At 34.1% G+C, this 25,664-nt stretch overlaps 1 protein-coding gene across 2 annotated transcripts in view; it reads right to left on the reverse strand.

The window, feature by feature from the left end:
• The window catches only part of sick (sickie), a 573,525-nt gene that overhangs the window by 422,850 nt on the left and 125,011 nt on the right, over nt 1-25,664 (reverse strand). Inside the window, exon 1 of one of the 2 annotated variants that reach the window (XM_085946481.1) lies at nt 22,428-22,517. The exons of the other annotated variant lie outside the window; for it this stretch is intronic. Within the exon in view, the coding sequence (XP_085802607.1) occupies nt 22,428-22,457 (30 nt within the window). The 5' untranslated portion in view covers nt 22,458-22,517. Of the gene's footprint in view, nt 1-22,427; nt 22,518-25,664 lie in introns of those variants that run through there. 2 annotated transcript variants of the gene reach the window in all.

Genomic DNA, 25,664 nt, shown 5'->3' on the forward strand with positions numbered 1-25,664 from the left:
CGTAGCCCCGCCCAGTCTGTCGAATTGTACGAACTAAGGTAAGCAGAGCCTAAAACTAAATAATTAATAATTAGATAATTAAAAAATAATAATTTATATGGTGTTTAATCGAATATTAATAAATATAGACTGTTTTTAAAAATAAAAAGAACTTTTATCTAAAGATTTTTGATGTGTATAAATGTTTTGAAAACATACGTACTTAATTTAAACGCTTAATTTTATGTCGTCAGTGAGTTTTTGAAGTTTCATTAAATTAGTGTGTCGTTGTCATTAGTGTGTACCTATGGTAATATCGTATTATCTTCTTATCTCTCGTAAGTATACCTGACAAGTGTGTTCTTTTTATCAGATCTCCACAGCCTACCTCTTTCCAAAAGTCACCCTTCGCCAATGATATTCTAGATCCAGTGTATACGGAGCCATTTCCCGTGAAAAGCGTCTGTCAATGTAACTTCGAATAAGAGAGTGATGGTTTAATTTTGAATTTTTCACAAGTATACACATTTATTGCAATAGGTTATTAGGTAGACCTCCGTTCATGGGTCTTCGTCAAGTATGATCACTTAGTATCACTTTGCTAATTTAATTTCATCAGTATCGAAAATTAATACTGACAACCAAAGTTTGATAAAAACAAATATTAAAAAGTTACTTAATTTATTTTTTTATTGGTGATTGAATATAATTTAAGCTTGTGGCGTTTTTCATTGTATTATATCATTGAATTATTTATTAATATTCGGAAACAAACTTCCATATTTTTTGATATAATATTTTGTATGTAATTTCAAGCTCAGTATAATATATGAACCGTATTCGTACGTTGAGCTAAATTGGGAGTCAGTAATTCTTCATATATCCTAAGAGACAAGTATTTATTTTCTTGGAGCGACAACATGTCAAAGGTCCTATAAATACACCTTTCATTAGCAACCCCATTTTGCGTCTCCACGGAAATAGCGTGGAGCTCAAAGCATTTCCGGTCTGGCGTTGCTCTTTCGTGAAAGCGGATATGCCCACCGAGCGAAAAATGGCCAACGTAAATGGAATATCATTCGGTCTCTACCAATACGTTATACTATCTCCCTAAAATGCATTATGCATTTTCTCGTCTTTCAATCAATATTTTAATTATATTGGCACTAAACAAAATAATTGACAGAGACATTGTCTTTTAATTGGCATATCTTAAATAAGTTTATTACACACGACTGCGTTTTGTCGATGCATTCAATAGAGATTAAAAAATACGAATAATATCTTTATAGTAATAATATGTGAAAATATTTTCTAGGTATTAACGTTATAAGTTTAGTAAGCACTGAGCTTTCATTTGAAGGTCATTTACTTGAGCTTTATATAACAATCACGTTCGTGCAAGTTTTGCCCAGCTGTGTCGTTAATAAATCTCACTTTGTGGAGCCCACAGTATAAGCGCCTCTTCCCCTAAGTAGAAATGTAATCCAACAAAGTGCGTGATGTCAGAATGAGGATTGATTCCTAAGTGGGACTCTGATGCGGGGTACAGCGAGGAGGATGGATGAGGCAACGACATCATTTTCATATTCTTGACTATCTTGGACCTGAGAGAGGGGTAATGTACCGGATAATGTAAGAAATAATACACCGGTAAAATGATTTTCAATTGTAGATATTATATTAAGACGGAGATGCAGTTACCTAATAATACCTACCATGCAACCCACCCTGTACCATAAACGGTGTTAATTTGTGCGTAGGTAACACGTGACGAAAATAGCTGAAGTATACGGATGTCTCGGGCAATCTCACTCCGAAATCAAGTGTGCTTCGACTGAGCTTAATTCTTGTAAATTATCATGGGAGACAGTAGGAAAGGGAATGGTGTGTAAATGCGAAAAACACAAGTTGACTAATATAAATCAAATCAAATCAAATCAAATATATTTATTTTACATATAATGAACATAACAAATTACAAATTCAAAGCGTTCACGACATGACATAACATAAGTGTTAACAATTTTTTTAAATAAAAATACAGAGAAATGTGACTTAATAATACAATAAGTAATAAAATACGAAATAAAATAAGAAAAGAAATAAAATAAAGCAAAAAAAAATAAAAGTAGATGGAAGCACAGAGTGAACTATCGATAGACCATATCAAACTTATAAAACAATGGAAGTGGAATATATCAATATCCGAAGCGATTTCATTAAACACGGTTATTGCCCTCCCAATTGGCATCACTAACGGCAGGTTAGTTCTGCACCTTGGGAGAACAAACATCGGATGCCCTCGATTCATAACGTCATTAGGTATCAGAGACACACAAGCCAACACCACCAAGAATGGCAGAGTTCATATTTACGCCGCATATATGTTGGAAAAAATATGTAACTAAATAAAGATCCCTTTCAAAGTTTTAAGCTACAGTATGTAAGCATACCTAAGTGAAAGTCAGTCGGATAGAGCCACGGATAATATCCATAAGAGATCCTCTTGCTCGGCGTAGGACTAATTCTTCTTTTTCTGCTCGTACATATGGGCTGGTCTACTGGAAGAGTTTACAAGCGAAGCCGTCGGTCAAGAATGGCCTGGAGTTCTTTCTAATCTTGTCGGCCCATAGTTTTGCGTTACCACTAGGGAATCCAATCGCGAGCCAAAATTCTGATCCCGGGATTTCGGGATTACAATTTGACAGTCTCGGGATTGGCATTTTTTTCCATTGTTAATATAAAAAAATTATATTTACAAAAATATCATTGATAAAATCGGTCAAAAATAAATCTGGTATAATTTATATTATTTAAGACATTTATTGTTAATATTGTATACGTTCAATCTTGGAAATATATAAGTTTAATGGAGAAAATAATATTGTAATATAAATAATAATGTGAATTTAATATAAGATTGCTGTTTTTGATAGTAAAGACTTAATGAATGGGTTACCGAGATTTAAAATAGTAAAAGAAATCATGGTGTACTTATGGCCTTTCCGCTTCATAAATCTAATTAGTCAGCCAAATATGAAACTGTCGTAAAACGTATGAGATCATGGTAGAATTACTTTGTTAAAAGTGGGAAGCATTGTTTCCAATTCCAATCTTTCTCATTTTTATTAATTTATGTGAAAAAATAAAATGAATCGGCAACTTACACATGGCTATAAATCAAACTTCATTCAAACTCAGTTTATTTCTAATGTAGCTATTTATCATTAAAAGTATTTTTTCTGTTATATTTTCGTTTTTATTTTATTTTCCAATAAAATTGATAAAAAAATCATCCCGAAAGTTTCGGGATTATGTTTATCAATCCCGGGATTCATAGGTATCGAAAATAGCTCGGGATCCCGGGATTGGAATCTCTAGTTACCACTTATTTCCGCCAAACTTTATTATTGGCCAATTTACTGTGGCGTTGATCAAAATATTATATCTCTCGTGAACCACTGGTATGACCGAAATTATCCAATGATTATATCAACTTAGAGCGATATGCCCGACCTACTGTCATTTAATTTATTGTATTACGTATATAACATCGGATACTCTTGTACATCGAAATAAGTTATGAGTTGTCTAAAACTAAAACATTACAAAAACTACAGCATAACAAAAACTTAAAATGGTGATATTTTCAATCTCAAGTGATTAAAAGTTGTATTGGGAATCTTTTTATAAGGACCTAAAGTGATTCTACCGCCTTGTAATTCAAACCTAAATTTTCTTTAATAATTAGTATTGATTATAATCTAGTTTAGTATGCTGAATATTATATCGTAGATTCATAGATACTCGATACCTTATTTAAATATGCATGTAATTCCTAAAAATAGATGGATATTAAACTTTACCCTCAACCTCAACATAATAAGCTTAGCTTCTTATCTGCGAGATCATCAAGATCACAAACGAAATAAACCTTTGACATTGTGAAACCAGTTCTGATCCAATCAGTGCCAGTGATTATTGTCAAACAAACGAGAGGTGAACCAAAACGGATTGCAGCCGAGAGAACAAGAGAATAAAAAGGGGAGGGTGGCTATTTTCGGTCACTGCACTGATGTGCACTGACATATTCTATGCATTTACAATTAGGCGTATGCCACTGTATGTATAGCTGTCAAACTATAAATATATAGGTAATACAATATTTGTATTAAGATTGCACCGAATTATTGTAACTTATAATTGAGGCGTTGAGGATTGTATCGATTACTAAGTTGAGTAAATCGACTTCAAAGTTTGATTGCAAATAATTCTACATAATTGTTTTTAACATTTTGTAAATGAGGTCTCATTCTCGAATGAACCGTATCTTTTATCTATATGTGGTTGATATGAATATAATAACAATATTTTATACGGCCATAGGATAATATTATACCTACTCCGAACTTTGAAAAGAAATGGTTATTATTTTTCACATGCAATAGTTACATGCGGCACCCATTGATTAGCACGAATACAGCATCTTAGTGTTGATTAAATAATACTGCATTTAATGTAAATATTAGTCACAATATAAATATAAAATAATTTTACTACTTATGCCGTCTATAAATCAAGATATTAAAGTCATTATCCAGATTTACATTACAAAGATAGGAACTAGCTACTGATAGAATACTCCAGATAGTATAATTATTGAGAATAAATTATTCATAAGAAGAATACTTGAATGTCTGAAACATCATTGAAAGCACTAACCGGAATAGATAAAAATGAATGATCGAATTTCCATTCGGTCCAGGATGTCTTGTAGGATTATTGAAGCATGTAGTTATGTTACTAAAGGTTATAACATATAATCTGTATTTAAAAAAAAATAATTGGCAGTAAACCTAGATTAAAATCTTATTTGTGTCAAATAAATGTTGTATGACTATTGAAACCCATTTAATCTACGAATTATTGATAAAATTCGTCCTTAAAATAGAGGAAGCTTTCATTCATTAGTATACGATGATGATATTAAAATAAAATATGTAAAGGTGGCAACGCTATCAAGATTGACCTAAAAACGAGCGATAAAAAGTGCTATGTTTGGAAGAACAAAAACATCTCGAAATTGACTAAAACTGTCTATAAGATCTTTTGTCTTCCTAATTTTTACATACAAGGCTCTGATACTTAGATGGTAAAGGCTAGACGCATGTGAAATATGGTGCTGGAGATGGATGCTGTGAGTATAATGGATTGCCAAACGAAGCATTGATTCCGTTGTCAGTGGACTCCAATTTTGAGAGACTCTCCCCTCTTTACCTTCGCCGGACTCTCATTTTTTTTTTGACAAGTCGAAGGTCGAAAGGGATGATAAAGAACTCATCCCAGATTGACGGTTTGCCACTGGTTTTTCACAAAAACAAAACAAAAAAAAGAGTGCTACCGAAATGTCGAAAGGAATGGAGCCAAGTCGTGAAGATGGCTGTCAAGGCGGCCAAATTATCCGTATTACGACCGTCAGTCATGACTCCACGGAATAAACATATTGGCACTCATGTGTTTACGCTCTTGAGGTCTAAAAAATTTCTATCTACAAAAGCAAATCGCACTTACTTGTGCTTGTCATATGCTTTGATGTGGAGCATATCAGAATGAAATACCTACTACCTACGCAATAGTAAAGATATTGTTTCCCATTTTTTTTTTTAAGTTTTACTGAATATCTGAGTAAAGTTGTACATATAGTGGCAACATCAAATACAAAATGATTTCTGTCCATTATTAAAATAAAGTAATTAATCTGGTAGTTGGATTGTCCATACATAGATGCAGCATCCCTGAGGCAAGATCAGTGGAGGGAACCATAGATAATAATATACAAGGAACTTGCGACAGACCGGTGGAAGTCGTGACGTTTTGTAGAGGCGGCCAAGACCCACATTGAGATGTAGTGCCGCTTATGTTGAATTTATTTTACGGATTATATATTTTTAATGGAATAGTTTTAATTTATTCTCAAATTCTAAAAAAATAATGATTTCTACTGGCGAAAATATTACGTATTTTTTTGCGCATACTTATTTTTTGAGCATATTTTACTACCGCCATCTGTTAACCAGTAGCGAAAGCTTAAACCGCCGTTGAGCATTATAATATACAAAATTTTATAATTTATTTTACAAAAAGAAAATAGTCAGTACTAAACTACAACGGTCGACATTTTTATAATATTATGATTTAAACATTTTTACATTTCGCAATTTTAGTATAGCTAAATTAATATTGTGGACATATTTTCAAATAATAACAATCGAACACAATGTTTTGGTAACCTACAAGAGAAATTCCATCACATTTCCGAAAATTGCTTTTTTAATGACACACCAGAGATTTATATTTCTGTTGAAATTCTACTGAAAATGCGCTTATCAGCACCATTATTCCATCTCGTTTTTCCTCTCTTCTCCCCCAATATCCGTTCGAGAATATCTTTTGCCTGCTTGAAGATGTGTACGGAAACGCGCGGCGAAGTGTAAAATTACCCTCATATAAATTACAATAGCAGCGAATGAACGCCCCCTGGAAAAGGGAAAAAAGCGATTAATTTGAGATACGAGAAGAATAACGAGCTTTCTGTTTGGCAGGCTTTTCTTTTTTTAGAAAAGAAAACGTATGCTCGTTTGTAAAATGACAAATTACATTAACAAAACATTTTTGTTTAGTCGGGTAGATGATGTTCATTTTTTTTGGCAGAAAAGGGTAAACCAAAGGTTGACAAACTTTTGAGAAAGCGCGACTTGCACGATTATTAGATAATTCCACCGTAATACGATACGGTACGGGTGGCAATATTAATAAACTATATCGGCCGGAATCCGATGGTCGCGGGTTCAAGTCCTGCTCGGCACGAAGATTTTTTCTAATATGTATGTTTCTGTGGTGTTTCCGAATTATGCAATATTTTGGTCATCCTATCAAAACACTTAATTAATGTATTTAAGGCTATACTTCAGCTGGGGCATGGTCTAAAACGATCGTGACTACGCGACGTGAAGATTATGGAGACGACGCGTGCAGAACAAAACATAATTTGTCATAAAAATTCAACATGCGTCCATTTAATGTTATGTTTATTGTTCTATTAGTAATAATAATAATATAATCATTGACATGTTTTCTTTTTCAAGTAAATGGGTAACGTTTTTTAGTCATCTTTACACGATTTAAGAATTAATTCCCCCGACGCCATCACAAAACAAATTGACGTGTTCACAGCTCTACTTTCGCGCTGCGATTGGCAGCGAGTCCGAAATTTTGTCGCACGTATAGTTGAAAATTATTTGCCGTTTCACTGAAGTATGCTCTTAAAATCTCGACTCGAGAGGTTAATATTTCATTTCTGGCTAATTTGCATTCGATTTTCTAGTTCTATTAAATAGTATATTATTCTAATTGATTTGATTTTTTGACCCGAGTTTTGCCTGGGTCGCAAAAATGACTCAAATAGAATAGTACAAACTTCTAATCAATTATTAGAATTAAAATTAAAATTCCATTAAGTCCCTCAGTTGAAAGTATTAATTTTCTGAATAGTGCATACATATAAATAAAGCAATCAAAAACATTCTGTTTCAATACAAGCAAACAATACCACTATAACCACTGCAAGCAGCTTTTATCGTGTCCATGGTGTCACTAACATAATGATTTATCTATAGCTTTTCTGACACAAGTTTTGTAAGCCAAACTGTGTACCTATTTAAAAATGGTTATCATTCGCTATTCACATAACCTCATATATTTGAATGGATAACTTTTACATTATTTTCGGTGTATGTATTTATCGGAGTTAGAGTACTTATATGCTTCATAACTCCAGCTCTAGGATGAAAATAATGTAATATATTCTAAAAATATTTTTTTACTTATATTATCTGTTTATTTATTTATTAATACATAAATATATTAATACAAGTAAATTCAGTAAGTCATTTGATCTAATTTTACGCGAGATAATCAGGCAGAGAGGCATATGTACTACTATGAATAATTATTTTCAAACCGTTAGTTTGAAAAGCCTTGCTGTTATTATTCTTCTTCTTATTGTGCCATCCCCTAGCGGAGGTCGGCCACCATCAAGGCGATCTTATCTTTGTCGTCTGCTACCCGGAACAGTTCAGTGGAGCTGCACTCGTACCAATCACGGAGGTTCTTAAGCCACGAAATGCGGCGCCGTCCTCTGCTACGCTTCCCATTGATCTTTCCTTGAATGCCAAGTTGGGGAATGGTGTATTTTTGTCCTCTCATAATGTGGCCGAGGTACTGTAGTTTCCTGGTTTTGATACTACGTAGAACTTCTCGGTCCTTCCCCATTCGATTGAGAACTTCAACATTTGTCACCCGGTCAGTCCAAGGAATTTTGAGGATGCGTCTATACAGCCACATCTCGAAAGCTTCAAGTCTCCGTGACATCTCTTGGTTTAGCGTCCATTCTTGCATACCATAGAAAAGAATTGAGAGCACATAACAACGTACCATACGCAGTCTCGGACCTAGGTTAAGATCTTGATTGCTAAGGAGGCGTCTCATTTTGAGAAAGGCGCTCCTTGCGATCTCAATTCTAATTTTTATTTCCTGAGATTGGTCCCATTTCTCATTGACCCATGTACCTAAATATTTATAATGGATCACACGTTATTATTGATGATGCTTTATTGATTGACACATACAATATGGTGACAGTTTATTAAATTTATATAACGAAGTACCTACTGATATATAATATAGTTAATAATACCTATATGGTTTATAAGATTCAATCATTATCTCTTTTATTACAGTCACAAATCACATATAGACGAATGCAAACAAAAAAACGAACGTGACATTTGACAACAAATAATTCAGATCATTTTTCATAGTCTCATTTGTAGCAAAAAATTATACAATTTGCGCAAGTCATCAAGCAAATTGATCTGACTGACTCGAACATTATGGGTCATTACTCACGCGCCACTTAATCGGAATGTGCGCAATGATGAATTATTTAGAATCGCAAAGCACACCTACGTTTTTTAATTGAAAGCTGTGTGATTCATAGAGCTTTGGAAACGCAATAACGTTGTGACGTCACCTGTTCGAATGATAACAGCGCCACGGCAAATGTCAGGAAAAGCTTCGTTTCACTTCAAAATAATATTGTTATTTCACTGGAAAACGATGTACTCATTTTTTTTTATTATGCATTTAGTAAGTACTAGATAATAATGTTATCGATACCATTATAGCATACTACACTGGCCAATGGCGAGGGGTGGGGGTAGGCAATAGTGTACACTAAACTTTGTCAGTTGTACTTATTTGTTTGCATTGAACTAAGAATACAATTTGCAGATGGTGTTGGTTTGTTTTTTAAATTCAAATAAACTCTGCCTAAGCCAAACCATAATAGTTTAGGTATACTATGGGCGTTCCGAAAATATAGTGAACACTTTTTCAGTCATATTTATTTGTTTTTGTTGAATTAAGAATACATATTTAGATGGTGTTAGTTAGTTTTTTTAAATTCATTAAGCTCTGCCTAGACCAAACCATAATAGACAAAAAAATATTTTTCTATCTATAAAATATCATAAATTATGTCAATACACCATACATAATTTATTTCGGATCTTAACAGCCTACCTCCACCCTTCGGCACTGATGTACGAGTATAATGTGTTTAAAATAATTATTATTGTATTATCTCGCTACATATCTTCCTTTTCCCTCATAGAAACGTGGCGATTCTCGAAATACGGAATAAGTACAGCTAATACCTAATGTGTACTAGAATGATTCGGTACCACCGACTAGCCAGGGGTAGTCAACCTGGTCCTTACCGCCCACTAGTGGGCGTTCAAGCATTCATGGTGGGCGGTAGGGGTTTTAAAAACATGTTCATTATACATCAGCCTCAGGGGTCTCATCATGGAAGTTGTCACCTTGGACGATTGTCGTCAACTTCAACTTGATATAGATAATATATTAGATTGGGGCAGGCGTAACAAACTGGACTTCAATATTGATAAATGCAATGTTTTATCGTTTACTAAAGCCTCACGAGTATTGTTTTTCCAGTACTCGATGCATGGCAGAGTTCTCTCGCGAATAGCATCTGTAAGAGATCTTGGAATTACATTTGACGGTAAACTGACGTTTAGTGGTCATATAGATACCATTTGTAAAAAGGCGCTAAAGATGTTGGGCTTTGTCTTGCGTACTTCCCGGGTCTTTTCGGATGTTACGGTATTAAAAATTCTCTATAACTCCTTAGTTAGAAGCAGACTTGAGAGTGGGTCTATCGTTTGGGCCCCGCATCAGTTGAAGTACGGCCTTATGGTGGAGAGAGTCCAAAAGAAATTTTTACGACTCCTTTACTTTCGGTTGTATGGATATTATCCGTGGCTCTATCCGACTGATTTTCTCTTAGGGATGCTTACATACTGTAGCTTAAAATTTAGAAGGGATCTTTATTTAGCTACATATTTTTTCAGACTTATACGCGGCGTAAATGTGAACTCTGCCATTCTTGGTGGTATTGGCTTGTGTGTCTCTGATAATTACCTTAGGAATCGAGGGCATGCGTTGTTTGTTCTCCCACGGTGCAGAACTAACCTGCCATTAGTAATGCCAATTGGGAGGGCAGTAACCATGCTTAATGAAATCGCTTCGGATATTGATATATTCCACTTACGTGAGGGTGAATTTAGGTGGACGTTGTTTTATAAGTTTTTAAGATAGGGTTTATCAAAGTTCACTCTGTGTGCTTCCATCTACTTTTATTTTGTTACTTATTTAATTTATTTTCTTATTTTATTACTTTTTCTCTGTATTTTTATTTTTTTTTAATTATTAACACTTATTTTATGTCATGTCGTGAACGCTTTGAATTTATAATTTGTTATGTTCATTATATGTAAAATAAATAAATTTGATTTGAATTTGATTTGATTTGATTAATCATTTAGTGCTCACACCGCGAGTGGCGCATTTGGAGTACTTGGCCATTAGATATAATTAACGTGTTATTTAAATATTGAATGGTCAGCAGGGATTGTGTTAATTAATTAAATGTAATTTCATCAGACTTCATGCTTCTATGTGTGCAAAGTATAAATAAAAAGATAGATTGAAAACAGTAAGTTGTTTTATAAAGATTTGTTCTGTCAAACTTAGCGAAAGTCTGACATAAAGTATTTTGTAAGTAATTATTATTATAATATGCTTTAACTTGCTGTAACTCTGCTTTATAAATTTTATAAAGTAAAGTTACTTCCCTACTTTATAAATCATCATTAATGTGGAACCGGTGGGCGGTTTTTTCCTACTAACAGAGATACAAAAGTCGGCGGTAAGTATAAAAAGGTTGACTACCCCTGGACTAGACCCTGTTGACTGAGCGATGCCGTTGGGCGCCAGGACAACTGGGCGATGGGACAATTAGGCGACATAAATCTAGGCGAAGGACAGGCGAAGGTTTATGGGTGTTACAAATTCTCACGAAAATAATGTATAATTATTAACAAGCTTTTGATTGGCACAATTTATTGTACAAACATTCAAATATCAAGACCAAAATGGTCACCACGATTGCGCAATATTGATAATGACTGCTACCGATATTGATCGAATATTAATCAGGTATTGCGCAGTATTCTGGATCTCCTGGTCGTTTGGTCGTCCCACGGCTTGTGAATTTGGCTAAAATATTGTGAAATAATATTGTATACAACATAATTTGTTATTACTATAGTGTCTTGCCAATTTATGAGCAGGAAGCCAGCTTTAAAAATAATCTTTTAAATTATTTTTATCACTACAATAAAAATTGCGGTCGGCATCAAAGAATTCACAGAACCTTTGACTCTGAACGGGTTATTGAAACATCCCGAAATCCTCTACAGAGCTACGTCACTGCAACCTCAACCCCAAGAAATAAAACGGTTTGTTCCTTATACTAAGAACACTGTAGAAATAACCAAATGATTTGTTTTCACCACTATAATGGAGTTCTACCGAAGACAACCAGTGAATTAGATAAAACTAAATGGTGACAATAGAAAAGCTAATTTATTTTTCGAAGATACTGTTTCTGTCAGCCATTGTGATGATTAATGATATTTCACGTAGGAGTTGGCATTCTTCGAATCGTGAACCGTGAATTAGGAATAGAAATAAATCGTTGACCTTTACGTAATGCTTGAATTATCGTGACGTCACATCGGATGACGTATCACAGCCAAAAAAATACTTCGCTGACGAATCTACGCGACGTACCTCAACGTAGTCACCGTGAGATTCGCACAATTGACTAACAACAAATTTGCACAATAATTATTTGCGTTTGTAAGAAATCATTAAAGATCACGAAAAAAAAAGTAACGATGTGTTTAAGTAATTATATTTATTTATACTATGATATTATTACGTACAGTGACTCTTCTTTATCGCTATTTTTTGCGTGTTGTTTATTGGAAGTATTAGAAACAAAACATAGGTATATTTGTGTCTAATAATTATGTTTTTTTATCATTCAAATACCTATTTTCTTCCTTCCTGTGATTATGCCTTCGTAGAATTTGTGAATAGTACCATAATCGCTTAGGGCCCGACCTTCCATCACAGTAATACCTCTTTGTTACTACCTATATCCATCAGTGGCGAAGGCTCCATAGTAGGCGATTATTTAAAGCCTACCTTCTAAGAAAAATAGATCTTCAAGTAAATGAATTGAAAAATCGAGTTTCAATATTGGGACCATACCTAAAATAAATTTTGATATAAATAAAAAGGATTTCAAGTTATACACATTTATATTTTTATAAAAATCGATGTTTTTTAAAGTGAATATAAAAAAATATTAAAACGATGAATTAGTCAAAAATCTAAACGGTCAAAAATTGAAAACTCAATTGTAAGTTTATCTTTGAATTAATCTTATCTTTTTAATGTTTTCAGATACATATTTTTATTAAATAATACAGTTGAAATTGTAAATTATCAAAATAAAATCTCAAATTGTAAGCTTCGTATTTTTCCGCTAGGTTCTCTGCTTGCATGCCTCTCCCCCTTAATAAACAGACTGACAGTCAGTGTGTGTTTACCTTTGGTGAGTGTACACGGCGCCTGAAGATACTGAAAGGCGAAACCCGTGTCGCAAAAAACGACCTAAATGGAATAGTACAAAACTTTAATCCATTACAATTTATATTATCTTTCATTTTACGAGAAAGATTTGGGTCTACGGACTTGACATTTCTTTGGGTGCTACGAGGGTGGGTCAATAAGTCCTTAGAAAAGCCGACAGGTGGCGCGACTAGTACTGCAAGCGGTTTGTTTTCATGCAGCGGCACTACCGATTCAGTATGCTGCGAAGTTTCAATCAGATTGGTCGGGTTGTTGTGTGTTTCTCGTACATTTAAAAAAAAAATTTGCTTGTGGAAAATGGAAAAATGGAAAATGGAGAAAATTGAGTTTAGAGTTGTTATTAAACATTTTAATATAAAAGGGTTAACAGCAAAGGAAATAAAAAATGAGTTGGATTTAGTTCACGGCATATCTGCTCCTTCACTTGCAACTATTTATAACTGGTTAAATGAATTTAAACGTGGTCGTACATCAACAAAGGATGAACCACGCTCAGGACGTCCTGTAGAGGTGACTACACCAGAAATGATCAATAAAATCCACGATATGGTGTTAAGTGACCGAAGATTAAAGTTGAGTGAGATAATTGAGGTTACAGGGATCTCAAAAGGTAGCGTCATTTCTATTTTACATGACAAATTGGGCATGAAAAAAGTTTCTGCAAGATGGGTGCCGCGTTTGCTCACAGTCGACAATAAACGCAATAGGGTGGTGGCCTCTAAAGCCCTGTTGTCGCTCATGCAACGCAATCCGGATAAATTTTTTCGTCGCTTTGTGACTGTAGATGAAACATGGATACACCACTATACTCCCGAGACGAAAGAACAGTCAAAGCAGTGGATTGCGAAGGCAAACCATGTCCAAAGAAGGCGAAAACCGTAAAATCAGCTGGTAAGGTTATGGCTACTGTATTTTGGGATGCACGTGAAATTATTTTCGTTGACTATTTGGAAAAAGGAAAAACAATAACAGGGGATTATTATGCATCTTTATTGGACTAGCTAAAAAACAAAATTGAAGAAAAACGGCCTCATTTAAACAGGAAAAAAATCCTCTTTCATCAGGACAATGCCCGTGTTCACACATGTTTACGATCAATGGCTAAAATTGAAGAATTGAAGTTTGAATTGGTCGACCACCCACCGTATTCGCCAGATTTAGCCCCCAGTGACTTTTTCCTTTTCCCAAACTTAAAAAAATGGCTAAGTGGACAACGTTTTTTTTCAAATGAAGAAGTCATCGATCGGACAAATGCTTATTTTGAGGACCTTCCGAAAACTTATTTTTCTGACGGTTTAAAAAAAATTGAGAAACGTCTAACCAAGTGTATTGAGCTCCAAGGAAATTATGTTGAGAAATAAAAAAAAATACAAAAATAAAACCTGTCTTAATGCTTTTTTCTAAGGAATTATTGACCCACCCTCGTATAATAGTTTTAATAGATGACTTGAATATTTACGATATATAGGTCATCCCTGAACTTTTTTACAAAGTTCCATTTTCTTCATGAGGTTAAGTCGAGTACCCTTTGATGCACATGTATAAGACCATGAGTTGGATCCATAATATGATCAGTGTTTTTTTTTTATTTTTAGAATTATTAATAACCATGTCCTTGCTTTTTCGTACAAGGTCGTTGTTAGTAATTTTGAACAATCACAAACGCTTTGAGAAAAACACATAAATGTTTTTGTCATGACTGGGAATCGAACCCAGAACTCTCGGGTGAAAGGCCACCGCCTTACCCACTGCACCACGAGAGTCGTCGGTTATATGATCAGTGTTGTAAGCGTTCAGTTTTTAATTTTGATAATCGGTTCTGTATCTTAGAGTCGTTCTGAAGATGGGTTCATTGCATGGACGAGATGTCAACATAAGTAACTATATTATCGTATAATTAATAACAAAACTTTGTTTTAAAAACCATTATAATAGAGTTCTACCCCGTAAACGCCAATTCAATTAATAATTTGTAATACAAGTTAAATTTATTATAATTAACATATTTTATTAGTCATAGTTTTAGGTATTTAATTAATTGCTTTGTGGTCTGGCCCACTGACATATTACCGTTATTTTATAATGGATTGTTTTACGTTGCATGAACCTGACCTGCTGCAATGAAGCCAAACAAAACCAATCGCATAATAGAATAGGTATCTTACCTGCATACAGTTTTGAAACTGGCTAAAGAATCTTGATTAAATAAATGAACTCAATTCAATTAATTAGGCCAATTACAGTAGTTATCAGTTATATTGGCTTATTTATTCGCCAGTCTTTTGACAATATGATCAGTTCAGAATATCATATCATTATTATAGGAATACACTTTGGGCTTACGATAAAACAAAATGTTTCAGGGTTGGTTTAATGGTCAGGTCATAATATTGTTCGCGAACGCTATACAATCAGTGGTAATAATTAATTAGTTATATCTATACTATTGGTTACATTATGCTATGCCTATAAGTATACTCGATAAAATATTATTAAAGCGCATGTGCAATTATCTTCTTTCTAGCTACATAAAAACGTTTTTAAAGATATTTTAAAAAAAACCATCGTCGAATTAGTGGGTACCTACTTTGATTTAATAAACAAAAACCGATCGCCAATAGTAGCTTGATTTGGAAGAACGCTGATGAGAAGGTATTAAAATGCCAATAGTTAAAGTTTGTCATTATTAGTATGTCACCTCGTAGCATAGTACAGGGATCGGCAAACTCTTGGACCAAAGGAGCCAAATATGTGTGGCACAACGGTTAAAAAAAAATTGAGAGCCATACGTATATTTCTATAAATATGATTTATTTAAATGAATTAATTACATTTTATAATTGTTTATTTATAAAGTGTTAATTACATACAATTTTCACGCATTCCCTAAAACTAATGTGAACAATGACCTTCCTTGCATTTCTTTGGAGAGTTTCTGTATGTTAGGTATGAAACTTAAATTCAGGTGTTTCAGGTTCATACATATGTAGACTCGAATATGAGTTCGGAAAACTATTTCATGTATTAAAAATCGTAGTATCTACCCTATGAAAATCTTTTAGAGCGCTCTACTTGCATTGTGAAATTGATTGCATTTTTCTCTCTCCAAATCCTCAATTTTGGCGGCATTTTATTTGTCGACTTTTGCAATGGGCGGATTTAACAACAAAAATTGTAATTTAAAGCAATTTTAAGGATATTACCATGTTATTCAGAGTTATAGTAAAATGTCACCTTTACATTCGAATCGCAATTAGTTGACACAACGTCAGCGCTCGAAATGGAAAATTTTACCACCCGGAGCGCTCGATAATATTATGAAAATATTAACGTTGTTATCTAATTGTATATGTATTTTATAAAAATAAGTCTGTTAGATTTTTTATTATATGACATATCTAACTCAGGCGGTCAAATTAATATTTCCACGAGACGGAGCAATAATTTTGAAAATTTTATGAGCCGGAACGGCGCTCCAGTGCATTCCGGTCTATTTCGAGCCCTGCACAACGTCGACATTTTATGCGTCAGGCCCTAAGTACATTCACAAAAGCATAAAAGAAAACTTTACGTAGGTATATACGCACACATAATAATAAACAACTTGACTTATTAGGCAAAAGTATTAAAATCGCAATGTTCCTACATACTCGTCCTGAAAAGTCATCTAACGTTCCCCTCAAATTAGCACTCGATGGCACCCTGGAGAGTCGAGACGCCGTGTACGTATTATATAAGAAACCCCAAGGGTGTCTTAATTTCCTGCTTTACTCTGACACTTAAAACATGCACAAACATAATGACTGTTCCACTAAATTTCTCTTACGTCAGAGATTGGCTCGAAGCTTCAAAAGTTTGTTTTATCACCGGATTTATAACGAGTTAGAAAAGTTGTGTTGTAAAAAGAAGTACGTATTATAAAAATAACTTCCAGTAACATTTTGTAAGGTTACTCTAGATACATTTATCAAAGTAAAAAGTCTTAATAATTAGGTACCTTTAAAGTGCCAATTAACCCTTTTAAACGTGTTATACTACGGAATCTATCAATATTTATATGACATTTAAATATATATATTTATAATTAATTATATAACATACATAATTTGAAACCATCTTAGAAATACTAACCAACTAGAAAAAATCTTTTTGAAAAAATACAACGCCCAGCGGGACTCAAACCCGCATCCACTGTATATTCTCTCAACGTGCTTTACCAATAATTATTAAGCCATGTGCATCCTATCTAGTAACGATGAAATTAACCAACCTTCAAGCGCTACAAATTGATTTTTTTTTTAAGTTAAGTACGAGGGTGGGTCAATAAGTCCTTAGAAAAGCCGACAGGTGGCGCGACTAGTACTGTAAGCGGTTTGTTTTCATGCAGCGGCACTACCGATTCAGTATGCTGCGAAGTTTCAATCAGATTGGTCGGGTTGTTGTGTGTTTCTCGTACATTTAAAAAAAAAATTTGCTTGTTTACAAAAAATGGAGAAAATTGAGTTTAGAGCTGTTATTAAACATTTTAATATAAAAGGGTTAACAGCAAAGGAAATAAAAAATGAGTTGGATTTAGTTCACGGCATATCTGCTCCTTCACTTGCAACTATTTATAACTGGTTAAATGAATTTAAACGTGGTCGTACATCAACAAAGGATGAACCACGCTCAGGACGTCCTGTAGAGGTGACTACACCAGAAATGATCAATAAAATCCACGATATGGTGTTAAGTGACCGAAGATTAAAGTTGAGTGAGATAATTGAGGTTACAGGGATCTCAAAAGGTAGCGTCATTTCTATTTTACATGACAAATTGGGCATGAAAAAAATGTCTGCAAGATGGGTGCCGCGTTTGCTCACAGTCGACAATAAACGCAATAGGGTGGTGGCCTCTAAAGCCCTGTTGTCGCTCATGCAACGCAATCCGGATGAATTTTTGTCGTCGCTTTGTGACTGTAGATGAAACATGGATACACCACTATACTCCCGAGACGAAAGAATAGTCAAAGCAGTGGATTGCGAAAAGCGAACCATGTCCAAAGAAGGCGAAAACCGTAAAATCAGCTGGTAAGGTTATGGCTACTGTATTTTGGGATGCACGTGGAATTATTTTCGTTGACTATTTGGAAAAAGGAAAAACAATAACAGGGGATTATTATGCATCTTTATTGGACCAGCTAAAAAACAAAATTGAAGAAAAACGGCCTCATTTAAACAGGAAAAAAATCCTCTTTCATCAGGACAATGCCCGTGTTCACACATGTTTACGATCAATGGCTAAAATTGAAGAATTGAAGTTCGAATTGGTCGACCACCCACCGTATTCGCCAGATTTAGCCCCCAGTGACTTTTTCCTTTTCCCAAACTTAAAAAAATGGCTAAGTGGACAACGTTTTTTTTCAAATGAAGAAGTCATCGATCGGACAAATGCTTATTTTGAGGCCTTCCGAAAACTTATTTTTCTGACGGTTTAAAAACAATTGAGAAACGTCTAACCAAGTGTATTGAGCTCCAAGGAGATTATGTTGAGAAATAAAAAAAAAATACAAAAATAAAAACTGTTTTAATGCTTTTTTCTAAGGAATTATTGACCCACCCTCGTACTTCAACACGTAAAAACTACTAATTAGATAGGACGTATATAGCTCAATTGGTAAATTACATTTGCGCACATCTAGTGGAAGCGGGTTCGAGTTCCGCTGGGCATCATATTTTGTCAAAAATATTTTTTCTAGAAGGTAATTATATAAATACACTCCCACAATATATTATACACTCATGGTGGCCGCGCGGCTTAAGCGTTGGACTATAACGCGGTGGGTCCCAGGTTCGAATCCTTCTGGGAAGTACACAATATATTGTTTTTAAATTTGTGTCTGTCAGGGTATGGACCTAATAGGTTGAGCAAGTGGCTGACATCCATTTCTCGTAAAAAACAAAATCTGTTAATACAAACCTTTAATCTGAGTCTACTCTATGGAGGCCCATATTATGAGCCTATTAGAATCGGACATGGTCGAAAGAAAAAGAAAGAAATATATTAATACATATCTGAGGTGTTTTCAACTTATGTATGTTCAGTAAAGGAATGTTACATCTCAAATCTTGTTAATTATTCGATAAAAAAAAAAATAGTTGATTTTACTTATAGTTATACACACATATTTACTTAGGTAACCATATATTTAATATGACTTCATTTGACTTGTTTTGAATGTCTTATAATGTCGAATAATTCCTGGCAAAATATCGTTCTGGTTTTGATATTTCGTGACGATTTTTGGTCAGCAATTTTTCGCTACTAAAGTAAGTTTATATTTTTCAAGAAGAAGAAAAGAGGAATGATAACGTGTTACCTACGTATTCTTAAAAGTATACCTGGTATATTTTCATTATAAATATTTCATAAGGGTTTATAAAGGGTCTGATGGCCTCCATAAAGCGGTTAAAATTGATTGATTGATAAAAATTTCCTGTATAGGTGTAAAATAACGTAACATTATCGAACCTTTCATATGAAAAAGCGTACTATTTGGATAAACTATGAATGAAGTAAATTGGATATAATTAAAAAAAAAAAATGACATTCTGTTATTTTGTCCACCCACATTCATGTATTTAGTGATAGATACCTACTGGTATATTGTGATCCATGTTAATTCAAAATTCAATTAGAACTTTTGGATTTTCCTTAAATGAAGGGTCTATATTTATTGACGAATGCGAATGCGAATAAGTAAGCACTGGTAGCACACATTAGTTGAATACTCATAGTTCATTTTTGATGATACTATACAGATGTAAAAATGCGCTCCACGTCTGTTTGGTTCTGCTAATAATCTCGTCATATATAAATACCTACCTCATATACGTATTTATCATTCGAGATATACGTGGTCGGTGATATATGCATGATTTTACTTCCATTTATGATTAGTTTAGGCTCAGCCATGAGTTTTGATCAACTAAAATTTTGAAATAAATCAATTGATAAGTTGGCAAATTATAATATTATGAAAATGTTGCTTAGCAAAACGATAATCACTGGAGATGTAAAGTCATACAGTGGTACCCAAATCCGGTAGATATACGTACCCACCGAGGTCAGCGAAAGTACGTAGCAGCAAATAACTATAGACCAACAAGTGTGGAAGAAACTAGGAGAAGGCTTCAACTGACAGTGGACCAACCTGTGCATATGGTATTGATTTGTACCTCGATCACTGGTTACGATGTAACATAATTCGAATAACATCACTTTTAAATTAAATAATTTTTATATTAATTGTTAATTTTTGCCTGGATGAAAAACTCGCGGTATTCGTATAATCCAATGACATTAATATGGACGAATCATCTGGGAAAAAAATGACACTCACTTTATTGTCGGGTCTGCCGAATGGCATAATCTGTTCTAACGCCATTACAATAAAGGTGATATCGCTATAAATTCCTGATGCTTTTTGTTGGGTCTGCCGGATGGTTCGGTTCGAACGCGTTCACTCAAATGAACATTGACATTAAAAACGATGCTCTAACGCCATTACAATAAAGGTCATATTGCTATAAATTCCCGATGCGTGATATCGCATAATGGAATTGCGTGACATCTACCTATACATGCGAATGCGCGAATTTACTTTCTAGCTACTGTATTGAGTGCGTCGTCCATTAATAATGTCATTGGTATAATCCACGTTATCTCTCGTGTTTAGAAATATAGCAATCGGCGAATTGTGTAAATTATTGACGTAAGCATTATACATAAGGACCAATTAATTAACATATTCAACGAATTTGTGACCTAGTCATATACTTACTCGTACCGATCTGAGTAAATAAAAACTACAAAGAAAATGTCCTTTATTGATATTAAAAGAAATACTTGAGACTCAAATTATTTAACAAATCGAACACTAACGTAAGGTTATACGAGACTGGGTCAATAATTCCTTAGAAAAAAGCATTAAAACAGTTTTTATTTTTGTATTTTTTTTTTATTTCTCAACATAATCTCCTTGGAGCTCAATACACTTGGTTAGACGTTTCTCAATTTTTTTTAAACCGTCAGAAAAATAAGTTTTCGGAAGGTCCTCAAAATAAGCATTTGTCCGATCGATGACTTCTTCATTTGAAAAAAAACGTTGTCCACTTAGCCATTTTTTTAAGTTTGGGAAAAGGAAAAAGTCACTGGGGGCTAAATATGGCGAATACGGTGGGTGGTCGACCAATTCGAATTTCAATTCTTCAATTTTAGCCATTGATCGTAAACATGTGTGAACACGGGCATTGTCCTGATGAAAGAGGATTTTTTTCCTGTTTAAATGAGGCCGTTTTTCTTCAATTTTGTTTTTTAGCTGGTCCAATAAAGATGCATAATAATCCCCTGTTATTGTTTTTCCTTTTTCCAAATAGTCAACGAAAATAATTCCACGTGCATCCCAAAATACAGTAGCCATAACCTTACCAGCTGATTTTACGGTTTTCGCCTTCTTTGGACATGGTTCGCCTTTCGCAATCCACTGCTTTGACTGTTCTTTCGTCTCGGGAGTATAGTGGTGTATCCATGTTTCATCTACAGTCACAAAGCGACGAAAAAATTCATCCCGATTGCGTTGCATGAGCGACAACAGGGCTTTAGAGGCCACCACCATATTGCGTTTATTGTCGACTGTGAGCAAACGCGGCACCCATCTTGCAGAAATTTTTTTCATGCCCAATTTGTCATGTAAAATAGAAATGACGCTACCTTTTGAGATCCCTGTAACCTCAATTATCTCATTCAACTTTAATCTTCGGTCACTTAACACCATATCGTGGATTTTATTGATCATTTCTGGTGTAGTCACCTCTACAGGACTTCCTGAGCGTGGTTCATCCTTTGTTGATGTACGACCACGTTTAAATTCATTTAACCAGTTATAAATAGTTGCAAGTGAAGGAGCAGATATGCCGTAAACTAAATCCAACTCATTTTTTATTTCCTTTGCTGTTAACCCTTTTATATTAAAATGTTTAATAACAGCTCTAAACTCAATTTTCTCCATTTTTTGTAAACAAGCAAATTTTTTTTTTAAATGTACGAGAAACACACAACAACCCGACCAATCTGATTGAAACTTCGCAGCATACTGAATCGGTAGTGCCGCTGCATGAAAACAAACCGCTTACAGTACTAGTCGTGCCACTTGTCGGCTTTTCTAAGGACTTATTGACCCACCCTCGTATTAACTACACCAACAATAAATAATTTATAATGGTTCAAAATACAAAGACTAAATATATTAACAATCTTACCTTGACTTGTTCAGTGATTTCATCTTCCATCTTTCTGACAGCTTCGTAATCCAAACTAGTGGTACTTTCATCACTTGTCGTTGCACTAAACTTTTTCACTGCACCATACCGACTCTTGGAATAAGTCCCAGGAACCTTCAACCTTCCATACTGCGGAGACGTTCTTGAGTTTCTTCTTTCTACTTCACTACCAGACTCAAATGGAGACATTGGACTTATAATTCCACTATCTGTATCACTGGGACTCTCAAAGTAGACAACATTGTCTTCAATTTCTCTGACATTTTGGTATTTAGGGGTATTCTTTCCAGTACCATCGAAACCAGATTCCGGATCAAAAATAACGTAATTGTCTTTATCATACCGAATGCCATGCTGTGAGGTGACTGTATATTTTTTGTTTGGACTTAGATGAATGCTTACGTTTTCATTATCAACTGGCGTTTTTGGAATCTTTGACGGCAATCTTGAAATTGGAGATTTTACCGAATATTGTTTCGGCTTTGCTCCAAACTTAAGTTGTACGTAGTTGTTTCCTATAACTGGTTTGGTAGGTTCTTTAGTCAAAGCTTCCAGTTTTGAGTCTTTTGTATTTGGCGATGCTGTTTTAGTCGAAAATATTTTGAACTTTAATTTATCATTTGTTTTTGAAGGTGAGAAATTAAGTTTCATTTTTGGAATCATTTTCTTGGGCGTTGTCTTTGCAGTATTCGATTCATTTGCTGTGTCAATAATTACTTCTTTTTCATTTATACTTATAGTTTTTATTTCTGTATTGTTTTGTATTGAAGAACATTCTTCTTTTGCTTTCATAACAGTTTTCATTAAACTGCAAACCCCAGGCTTTTTTATACTTCCCGGTAGTCTTAATTTTGAAATTGTAGGTTTAGCAATAGTTTTTTCTAGATCAACAGAAGGAGGAGAATCTGGTGAAAATAAAGTGGCAGTATCAGGAACAATTTTACCAGTCTTATCTACAAGAAATTTGTGATCTTTTTCAGAAACTTCAGAACAAAATAACGATAATCGCCTAGGTGATTCAACACAACTGTTTGAGTAAATACTGCCAACATTCGAATAAATTACACTTTTTGGTTGTTTTATACAACCAATAGTCTTCAATGCCAAATCTTCTTCTTTAGTAACATTATTTGTTTTCGTTTTGTCTTCTTCTGATATTTCAATACACATCACTTCATCATGAAATGGCATTAAATTCTGTTCATTTGGTCTTATAGTCGGATTAAATATGACTGTTTTAATAGAATCATTATCATTATAATCAAGACTGCAAGCTTCGTCTAATCTATCATCACTCATTCCAAGATTATTACCATCCATAGATGACTTTCTTTCTCTAGAAAAACCCACATTAGTTTGATCCGAATTTGATTGAAAAGCTGTCGATGGGACATCCCACGATGTAGAATCCAAAAAATGAAGTTTAGTTGGAACCATTGTTAATTGATTAGCATCTCCACAAGATGTTGGTCTCCTTTTGACTGTCCCAGTTTTAGCGGACGGTGAATCCCAGTCCAAATTGTGTGATGGTGTTTGGGATCTACATGCAAAATGATTTGGACTCGACATTTTTAAAAATATTAACTCTCGTATTATTTACACTTTGTGTTTTTGTCTTATAAGTGTCTTTTTTTAAACCGAATCATGTTGATTGTTTACATTTTAAACCACTGAATTCCTTTATTTTTATCAAGGTACACGTTTATTTAACATTATGTTATATTTGCCACTACACATTTTTAGTTTGTCTAGGTTAGGTTCTGAAGAGGTGCCTAAAAATAGCTTGTAAACTCTATTTTATAAGTATGCAATTCAGTTAAATTCATAAAAGTATTTAACTAAATTAAATTAAGTAATTTCTAATGTAAAATTATTTTTATTTTTACAACGTTTTTCTTAGCTCGTATTCTTATTTGTCCGGTGGTTCTTTGTCCAGTACAAATTTTGCAATCGATTTTTAACTATCTTCCCGACTAGCTAGACGTTTGAAACTTTTAGAATATATCAGAACACGATGCCAATGCATTTTTTTTTAAATAATTTTAGCCATCTTTAAGTAGAATTGAATTCATTTTCAGTTAATTCTGTTTTGTATGAAAAGTTATTTCGACATCGTTATTGGTTGCTAAGGGGTCTGGGGTCCTAGTAACTAAATTATTAAAATATACGTGCGTTACTATGGAAATCAATATGACATGTCAAAATGACATTTCAGTATTATTTCTATCAAGTACAATTTTTTTGATCGCTTAAGCTAGTCAAATCAAGTTTATATAATTAAGTTAATATAATTGATGCGCATTGTGTTTATGTATTAAAGATTTATTTGTACCAAAGAATACAAATAGGCAAATCAACTATATTATCATTAAGATGATATTTCATATAGCAGACTAATAAATTTATAGATAAACTAAAATATATAAAGCGATTTTCAATAATAATGGTAGATGATTATTAAAGCATCCCTCTACAAACTAAGTTAATTATCTTACGACACATTTCCTTTGTCCGCTGCGCAAACAATCTGTACACAAACAACTACATTAGGTATAACATGAAAACCAGCGCTAGCTTGGCATTAACCCTGGCGAAAGTTTGCGCTGAAGACACGTCCTGAAGTTAGCGCCAAACTAAATATCATATTATTATATCACCCGTCATTGGGGTAAACTAAATCGATTAATGTCGCACTAGAGAAACTTGTTTTCAAATCGTTGCAATGATTCTTGAAAGAGAATAGAAAACTATAAATTTAAAATTACTATAACTTTGGACGAGTCTAGTTGAAAAGAGACTTACTCTTTCGCACGTACGACATCGCAAGTTTATTAAAAGCTAAATAACTAGCCCCCAAGGAAACTGCGTTTCAGTAGCCAATCTTCTCAACTGAAGGTTGAAGGTCAGATACAGTTACGTTGCTCATTTTTTTCAATCGACATATTATGAAGATAGTCTCAGAGAATATGATTGGTATCTTGCGATTCGTCAATGTGTCAGATTTTATTAGACCAAACTGTCAGAGCTTGGTTGCGAAACCATCGTGACTGTTTTAGAACTGGGAAGTCCAATGATCTACATAAATATATATTTACTGATTATAGGTTTACCGTATCCACCCGTCATGTATGTAGAGCATGGCCCCACATCCTGAAGCGGGCCCCCAGGACAAAATTTTTGGCGGCCCGTTTAAAGGCAGTCTGACGTTCTACACAT

This window comes from Rhyacophila brunnea, unplaced genomic scaffold (genome assembly GCF_057557595.1).
Source record: "Rhyacophila brunnea isolate RB1 unplaced genomic scaffold, BYU_Rbru_1.0 scaffold_2, whole genome shotgun sequence".
Classification (NCBI taxonomy): Eukaryota; Metazoa; Arthropoda; class Insecta; order Trichoptera; family Rhyacophilidae; genus Rhyacophila; species Rhyacophila brunnea.